The sequence below is a fragment of the Bombina bombina genome, chromosome 7 (assembly GCF_027579735.1).
Source record: "Bombina bombina isolate aBomBom1 chromosome 7, aBomBom1.pri, whole genome shotgun sequence".
Lineage (NCBI taxonomy): Eukaryota > Metazoa > Chordata > Amphibia > Anura > Bombinatoridae > Bombina > Bombina bombina.
The window spans coordinates 575,824,176-575,834,175 of record NC_069505.1 but is presented as its reverse complement, the minus strand read 5'-3'; the positions used below and the strand labels follow the sequence as shown (position 1 = coordinate 575,834,175).

Below are 10,000 nucleotides of genomic sequence, written 5' to 3'. Positions count from 1 at the left end.
CACACAGGACCCCTACTGCGGGAGTATGGCAGAGTGGCATCAGGAGGACATACTGGAACACAGAGAGCTGAGGCTGAACCTTAAAGAAGTACCGGGACTGAGAGACGATCTTTATTACCTAGATGCCCATGAGTGGGAGCTAGAAAAGGCATATAAAAGGCTGTTAGATCTCGTTCAGCAGCATGCCTCAGAGCCTGAAGAGGGCTTTGGTGCAGCGATCAAGGATTTATTGGACTTTTCCTCAGAGGAGTGGCAACCGGTAATGAGCTACCATGAGCTGCTAGACCACGATCAGCAGCCTGGTCCTGAGCTTGCCACACCAGTAGAAGTGCTGGCAACAGGGCAGGGCACCAATGGCCCCTGTCCAGTACCTGTGATATCTCTGGAGTCCCAGGGAGAGGAGGTAGTCGATTTCTCTACACAGCCACAGGCTCCAGAGATTGATAATTTAATAGACTTTTCCTCTGAGGAGGAACAGACCGGTGAGCCTCCAGCAGAAGAGATGGCCACAGGGCAGAGCACCCCTGACCTCTGCCCAGCACCAGCAGCAGCTCCGGGAAGCCAGGGATAGGAGGTAGCTGACCTCTCTCCCCAGCGTCAGAATGGTTTTCAGGGAGAGGATGTAGCCGATCTCTCTCCACAGCAGCAGAGTCGGTTCCAGGAAGAGGAGGTAGCTGACCTATCTCCCCAGCGGCAGAGCGGTTTCCAGGGAGAGGAGGTAACCAGCCTCTCTACCCAGCAACAAAGCAGGTTCCAGGGAGAGGAGGTAGCCGACCTCTCTCCCCAGCAGCTTAGCATGTTCCAGGAAGAGGAGGTCAGCATTCTCACTCCCCAGTGGCAGTGGCCAAAAAAAAAATGTAAGAAAGTTTTGGGCTGGGCCATCCGACTAACTCAGGTCCAAACCAGTGGGAGGTCTGGTACCTGGTTAGTCTACCTGAGGGGGGAAAAATTTAATGGAAGCTATTTGAAAGTCTCACACAGGACCCCTACTGCGGGAGTACGGCAGAGTGGCATCAGGAGGACATACTGGAACACAGAGAGCTGAGGCTAAACCTTAAAGGAGTACCGGGACTGAGAGACGATCTTTATTACCTAGATGCCCATGAGTGGGAGCTAGAAAAGGCATATAAAAGGCTGTTAGATCTCGTTCAGCAGCATGCCTCAGAGCCTGAAGAGGGCTTTGGTGCAGTGATCAAGTATTTATTGGACTTTTCCCCAGAGGAGTGGCAACCAGTAATGAGCTACCATGAGCTGCTAGACCACGATCAGCAGCCTGGCCCTGAGCTTGCCACACCAGTAGAAGCGCTGGCAACAGGGCAGGGCACCAATGGCCTCTGTCCAGCACCTGTGATATCTCTGGAGTCCCAGGGAGAGGAGGTAGTCGATTTCTCTACCCAGCCACAGGCTCCAGAGATTGATAATTTAATAGACTTTTCCTCTGAGGAGGAACAGACCGGTGAGCCTCCAGCAGAAGAGATGGCCACAGGGCAGAGCACCCCTGGGCTCTGCCCAGCACCAGCAGCAGCTCCGGGAAGCCAGGGATAGGAGGTAGCTGACCTCTCTCCACAGCAGCAGAGTCAGTTCCAGGGAGAGGAGGTAACTGACCTCTCTCTCCAGCGGCAGAACGGTTTTCAGGGAGAGGATGTAGCCGATCTCTCTCCACAGCAGCAGAGTCGGTTCCAGGAAGAGGAGGTAGCTGACCTATCTCCCCAGCGGCAGAGCGGTTTCCAGGGAGAGGAGGTAGCCAGCCTCTCTCTACCCAGCAACAAAGCAGGTTCCAGGGAGAGGAGGTAGCCGACCTCTCTCCCCAGCAGCTTAGCATGTTCCAAGAAGAGGAGGTCAGCATTCTAACTCCCCAGTGGCAGTGGCCAAAAACAAAAATGGAAGAAAGTTTTGGGCTGGGCTCAGGTCCAAACCAGTGGGAGGTCTCGTACCTGGTTAGTCTACCCCAGGGGGGGGGGGGGAAATGTAATGGAAGCTTCCGTTACATTTGTACTTGGAGAGGACTGCAGGCCAGCCTCCTCCCCACCGACTATGGACCCAGGATCTTGAGGGGATTCTATGATTTTAGAGGCGGGTGTCCAGAGTACATTTGGAGTACTTTTACCCTGGATTCAGGTTTACCCAGTTTCCATGAATTCCCAGAGTCTCTGAGAACTGAAGGGCCCTGAAGATTCCTGTGTTTTGTTGGAGTATAAGGTGACAGCCCAATCCAGCTGCAACCCCCCCCTAGACTCAGAATGTTTGAGCTGGGACCTCCTGCTGTTATGTGTATGCATATCTTGTCTAGGTGTGAAGCGGTGTGATTTGGGAGGCGGGTGTCCAGGGTACATTTGGAGTACTTTTTCCCTGGATTCAGGTTTACACCATTTCCATGAATTCCCAGAGACTCTGAGAACTGAAGGGCCCTGAAGATTCCTGTGTTTTGTTGGAGTATAAGGTGACAGCCCAATCCAGCATTGTTTGCTGCAAACTCCCCCCCCCCCCCCAGACTCAGAGACTCAGAGACTCAGAATGTTTGAGCTGGGACCTCCTGCTGTTATGTGTATGCATATCTTGTCTAGGTGTGAAGCGGTGTGATTTGGGAGGCGGGTGTCCAGGGTACATTTGGAGTACTTTTTCCCTGGATTCAGGTTTACACCATTTCCATGAATTCCCAGAGACTCTGAGAACTGAAGGGCCCTGAAGATTCCTGTGTTTTGTTGGAGTATAAGGTGACAGCCCAATCCAGCATTGTTTGCTGCAAACTCCCCCCCCCCAGACTCAGAGACTCAGACACTCAGAATGTTTGAGCTGGGACCCCCTGCTGTTATGTGTATGCATATCTAATCTAGGTGTGAAGTGTCTTTCTGTTATTGTGTGAGTCATCCATTGTCCTTTTGTAAGTCAGGATGTGATTAGAATCTTGTTTAAATAACCATTGTCTGATGTTTGTCTCATTGTATAATATTTGTTTCTATTGATTATGTGGTAACTACCCTCCTTTGTTGGAAATGTATAAAAGCTGTGTTTTCTGTGCAATAAAGCAGTTCCTATTTTGACCCTCAAGCATTCAGTCTTGGCTAATGTTCTTGGGGGTAGCTATAACAACTTGCAGTGGCCGTTATTCTAATAGCAGCAGGTATCCAGTGAAGGTTCATGAGTTGGTGTTTGGTGGGAGGAAGCTGACTTTAGCAGGTATACCCAGTCTGGGGTACCGAGACCCGCTACACTATCTATCTATCTATCTATCTATCTATCTATCTATGAGAATGAGTGTAAAGCTGTGTATAAATGTCTTATTAGATCATCATATTTATTTATATCCCAGTATCCGTCTTCCTATCTGTCTTCCTGTCTGTCTGTATATGTATCTGTCTGTCTATCTTTCTGTCCATTTATTTATATATATATATATATATATATATATATATATATATATATATATATATATATATATATCATCTTTCTATCTATCTATCTATCTATCTGTCTGTCTGTCTATCTATTATACATTTATATGTATGTATGTATATAGTTATTAGTCTACTAATTAAATGAACACTATATATAAATCATCAGCAGGCAGCTGTATTTGTAATCAGTGACTCTGGCATTTAACCACAAACCAGCCTGGGTGCAAAGCCCAGTCGGAGAAATCACACAAAAATATCAAACAGCACACAGAATAGTCAGCACCACCTTGGATACACACAGTTAAGCTAAAAGTATAAAAAATTAAGAGTTTGTTACATCATTTGGCCAAACAATGATAAGTTGTGACAAGTGTGTTTGGTTGGAAGTCAGTGTGTGTAAAGGACAGGTAAGAAAGACAGTTGAATGGGGTTAATACTGTTTGGCCAAATGCTATAACAAACTATTCCCTTTTATGCAGTATAAATATATATATATATATATATATATATATATATATATATATATATATATATATATATGTGATGTGCGGTGAGGTCAGAGGCTGGTGAGGCACTGGCTATGATATACCCCAGAAACACTTATAGACAGTAAGGCTAGTCACAACCATATTGTTAGAATAATTGTTTTGCATCTTATCTGTTAAAGCCAATTAGGGAAAGATAAGTAGCCTTGATTTCAGAAATTGTGGATTTCTAATTCTCAAAGCTAAATTACATGAAAATGGACGAAATAGATTATGAAAGTATATTTTATATGCATAACTAAATATTTAAAATAATATATCAAGGTGTCCCTTTACTTGAACAAATAAACAATTTATCTTACATTTGTTTTTTTTATATTTATACTTTTCTGTGGGTGATAGTTTCAAGAGTAACTGCACCATTGTGAAATCTGGTGCGAAATTGCACATTATTGGCATAAAAGGCACAGTAAATAGCTTGTAATTACAAGACATTTCTGTATTATTGCAATAGAATAACATATCAGCAAAGTCTTAAAAAGATATGAAACCTAAACATTTTTGCTCATGATCCAGATTGAGCATGCAATGCTTAACAACTTTCCAATTTATTTTATAACATTTGCTTCATTTGCTTTAATATTCTTTGTTAAAGGAACAGAAATTCGCTACTGGAAGTTAGCTGAACATCAGGTTAGCCAATGACAAGAGGTATATATGGGCAGCCACCAATCACCAGCTGCTCCCAGTAGTGTATTGCTGCTCTTTAGCCTACCTAGGTATGCTTTTCAACAAAATATGCCAACAGAAAAAAAGCAACTGAGATAACAAAAGTTAAAGGGACACTAAACCCAAATCTTTTCTTTCATGATTCAAATAGAGCAGCAATTTTAAGCAACTTTCTAATTTACTCCTATTATACATTTTTCTTCATTCTCTTGCTATCTTTATTTGAAAAATCAGTTTTGTGAGCTTAAGAGCCAGCCCAAATTTAGGTTCAGCACTTGGGTAGCGCTTGCTGATTGGTGACTAAATGTAGCAACCAATCAGCAAGTTCTACCCAGGTGCTGAACCAAAAATGGGTCGGGTCTTAAGTTTACATACCTGCTTTTTCAAATAAAGATAGCAAGAGAATAAAGACAATTTTTTTATAGGAGTAAATTAGAAAGTTGCTTAAAATTGCTGCTCTATCTGAATCATGAAAGAAAGAAAAAAATATTTTGTGTTTCATGCTCCTTTAACATTTTAAAACAAATTCACTTTTTACTGCAGTTATTCTCCAGTAGTCCAAATTTGCATTATTTGGAAAAGCTAATCTGGGCTTTATTCCTCAGACAACAAGGCTAGTCACTGTCATAAAGTTAGTATAACGAGTTTTGTAGCTATTATCCTCTAAAGCCAATTAGGGACACATATGTAGCAAGTTTAGCCTTGATAAGTCTGCAAGGTGCATTCCGTGTTCTGATAATTAGAAATTGCTCAACTTTCAGTTCTAAAGTACATGAGAAAGCAGTAACCATTACTAGTAGCTACTAGCGCTGCGGAATCTGTTGGCGCTCTACAAATAACCAATAATAATAATAATAATATTTCATCTATCACTGCCAGAAACAGGCACAATGTCCCATTCAGACTTCCAAAAGGATTACATTAGAAACAAATAATCTGGCTTTATTTATGATGGTTCTTCTTTTAAACAATTATATATTAGCTTCCATAAATTAACAGCAAGGCATGATTGTTAACAAAGATGGCAGATAATATAAAGGCCTGTTTATGAGATTCCAATATAATCCTAATGGTGTCACTGAATCTCTTTCTACACTAGAACACAGTGATACTGTCATTGTGAATGTCTATCCACTGTGACATTTATCACCCATAAAGACTGATCAAATATGTCCTTCCTCCATGCTGTTCTGCATTATATCACAGTGCCATACAAATTAAAACAAATATTTGCAGTAATAGCATCCAACAGCAACAGAAAACTTATTTTTATTAGAGTTTATTTCTTTTTTATGATATTTAGTTTACTCTTAATACAGTAAAAAAACATAGAATTCTAACAGTGGCATCACTTATTTTGTTTAAAAACTTTAATTAACTGTTTGAGTGCAAGGGTTAATTCAACAATTAGTGTTGCCAGTAAATATATAAAAAAATAAGCCCCATTTTAAAACTACATTACATTACATGATTATATATATATATATATATATATATATATATATATATATATATATATATATATATATATATATATATATATATATATATATATATATATATATATATATATATATATATATATATACAGTATAAACACATACACATTTTTCTTCATTTGGCAATATAATGAAATTCTGACCTCTGGCAAGCAAGTAGTTAAAAAGACCATAAGTTTGTGACTGCTGAGCAAGAACTCACTAAAGCACAAAACAATAAATCTTTTTAACTTGTTCTATCTCCCTCGCCATCTGAGTGTGAAACAGGATAGGGGGCGAAAAGAATAACATCAAAGCAGCCCAGCACAAGCATGGCCCAAGTAAAAAAATATATATACAGAATATATAAAATCTTATTTTTATTTTTATTAAACATTAAACAAAAGTGTAATTACACACATAGGACACTGCCTCACCTGCCACTTATGACAGCACGTCACTATATATACTGTATATATATATATAAATATATATAGTAACTCTCAAAATTTGCGGCTAGGAATAAAGAACTCTGGAGGTTGTGGAAGGCCCTCATCATTTTGTGGGTGTGGTCATGTCAGAAGGGGCAGGTCACAAGTGGATAGTGGGTGGGGTTATGGGTGTTTTTGAGTTGTCAGTTGGGAGGTCTGTATATGCCCTATATATTGCATACACAAGAGAACTATTTTATACATATTTCTGTATGAAAAAAGCTTAGTTAAAGTTTTTATTTATTTTTATTTTGAAACTAACAGTTAGAAGAACATTTGTACATGCTCTCTTTTAGATGCAATAGAGAAAAAATGACTTTAATATCTGATCTCTGCAGACACTTTCATACCTTCACCTTATCCATCTGTATATATATATTTATATATGTATCATAGGATACCTCTATATACTACACATATCCTCATAGAATACCTCTCTGTATATACTACACATAACCTCATAGTATTCCTCTCTGTATATATACTACACATACCCTCATAGTATTCCTCTCTATATATATACTACACATACCCTCATAGTATTCCTCTCTATATATATACTACACATACCCTCATAGTATTCCTCTCTATATATATACTACACATACCCTTATAGAATACCTCTCTGTATATATACTACACATACCCTTATAGGACACCTATCTGTATATATACTACACATACCCTTATAGGACACCTCTCTGTATATATACTACACATACCCTCATAGTATTCCTCTCTATATATATATACTACACATACCCTTATAGAATACCTCTCTGTATATATACTACACATACCCTTATAAGACACCTCTCTGTATATATACTACACATACCCTCATAGTATTCCTCTCTCTCTATATATATATATATACTACACATACCCTCATAGTATTCCTCTCTCTCTCTCTCTCTCTCTATATATATATATATATATACTACACATACCCTCATAGTATTCCTCTCTATATATATACTACACATACCCTCATAGTATTCCTCTCTATATATATACTTCATATACCCTTATAGAATACCTCTCTGTATATATACTACACATACCCTTATAGGAAACCTCTCTGTATATATACTACACATACCCTCATAGTATTCCTCTCTCTCTCTATATATATATATATATACTACACATACCCTCATAGTATTCCTCTCTCTCTCTCTATATATATATATATATATATATATATATATATATATATATATATATATATATATATATATATATATATATATATATATATATATATTTATATATACTACACATACCCTCATAGTATTCCTCTCTATATATATACTACACATACCCTCATAGTATTCCTCTCTATATATATACTACACATACCCTCATAGTATTCCTCTCTATATATATACTATACATACCCTCATAGTATTCCTCTCTATATATATACTACACATACCCTTATAGAATACCTCTCTGTATATATACTACACATACCCTTATAGGACACCTCTCTGTATATATACTACACATACCCTCATAGTATTCCTCTCTATATATATACACTACACATACCCTCATAGTATTCCTCTCTATATATATATACTACACATACCCTCATAGTATTCCTCTCTATATATATACTACACATACCCTCATAGTATTCCTCTCTATATATATGCTACACATACCCTTTTAGAATACCTCTCTCTATATATACTACACATACCCTCATAGTATTCCTCTCTATATATATATACTACACATACCCTCATAGAATACCTCTCTGTATATACTACACATACACTCATAGGATACCTCTCTGTATATACTACACATATACTCATATGATACCTCTCTGTATATACTACACATACCCTCATAGGATACCTCTATGTATATACTACACATACCCTCATAGGATACCTCTCTGTATATACTACACATATACTCATAGGATACCTCTCTGTATATACTACACATACCCTCATAGGATACCTTTCTGTGTATACTACACATACCCTCATAGGATACCCCTCTGTATATACTACACATATACTGATAGTATACCTCTCTGTATACTTTGTAGTTGCTGTGGGGCTGGAGTGGCAGCAGATGCAGAGAATGTGACCCAGATGCTTTCTTCCAACCTCCACCTGCACTCTCTGTCCACAGGACGCCAGGCACGTGTGTGCACCGCTAACAGGATTCTAAAGCAGCTGCTGTACAGGTGACAAAGAGAAGGGTCTGGGGGGGAGGGGACTAGAGTGAGATTAAATGTTTCCCCTCTCTATCTTTCTTTCTCTCTATCCCTCTTTCTCTCTCTCCCTCTTTCTCTCTATCCCTCTTTCTCTCTCTCTCTCTCTCTCTTTCTTTCTCTCTATCCCTCTTTCTCTCTCTCTCTTTCTCACTCTCCCTCTTTCTCTATCCCTCTCTCTCTCTCTCTCTCTCTTTCTTTCTCTCTCTCTCCCTCTTTCTCTATCTCTGTCTCTCTCTTTCTCTCTCTCTATCTTTCTTTTTCTTTCTTTCTTTCTTTCTCTCTCTCTTTCTTTCTCTCTATCCCTCTCTTTCTCTTTCTTTCTTTCTTTCTTTCTTTCTCTCTCTCTTTCTTTCTCTCTATCCCTCTCTCTCTCTTTCTTTCTCTCTATCCCTCTCTCTCTCTTTCTTTCTCTCTATCCCTCTTTCTCTCTCTCTTTCTTTTTCTTTCTTTCTTTCTTTCTTTCTTTCTTTCTTTCTCTCTCTCTTTCTTTCTCTCTATCCATCTCTCTCTCTCTCTCTTTCTTTCTTTCTTTCTTTCTTTCTCTCTATCCCTCTCTATCCCTCTCTCTCTTTTTCTCTCTCTCTATTTCTTTCTCTCTCTTTTTCTCTCTCTCTCTTTCTTTCTCTCTATCCCTCTTTCTCTCTCTCTCTTTCTCTATCTCTCTCTCTTTCTCTCTCTATATCTCTCTTTCTATCTTTCTTTCTCTCTCTCTCTCTCTCCCCCCCTCTTTCTCTCTATCCATCTCTCTCTCTTTCTTTCTTTCTCTCTATCCCTCTCTCTTTCTTTCTTTCTTTCTGTCTCTCTCTTTCTTTCTCTCTTTCTTTCTCTCTTTCTTTCTTTCTCTCTTTCTTTCTTTCTCTCTTTCTTTCTTTCTCTCTTTCTTTCTTTCTTTCTCTCTTTCTTTCTTTCTCTCTTTCTTTCTTTCTCTCTCTCCCTCTTTCTCTATCCCTCTCTCTCTCTCTCTTTCTCTCTCTCCCTCTTTCTCTATCCCTCTCTCTCTCTCTCTTTCTCTCTCTCTCCCTCTTTCTCTATCTCTCTCTCTTTCTTTCTTTCTCTCTATCCCTCTTTCTTTCTTTCTCTCTTTCTTACTTTCTCTCTCTTTCTTTCTTTCTCTCTTCTTTCTTTCTTTCTCTCTTTCTTTCTTTCTTTCTCTCTTCTTTCTTTCTCTCTTTCTTTCTTTCTT

The 10,000-nt window shown here is 38.9% G+C and overlaps 1 protein-coding gene across 1 annotated transcript in view; it reads left to right on the top strand.

The window, feature by feature from the left end:
• Nucleotides 1-10,000, top strand: part of LOC128667100 (proteasome subunit beta type-7) — a 74,377-nt gene that overhangs the window by 30,362 nt on the left and 34,015 nt on the right. Inside the window, exon 4 of the mRNA XM_053721993.1 lies at nucleotides 8,647-8,787. Within this exon, the coding sequence (XP_053577968.1) occupies nucleotides 8,647-8,787 (141 nt within the window). The remainder of the gene's footprint in view (nucleotides 1-8,646; nucleotides 8,788-10,000) is intronic.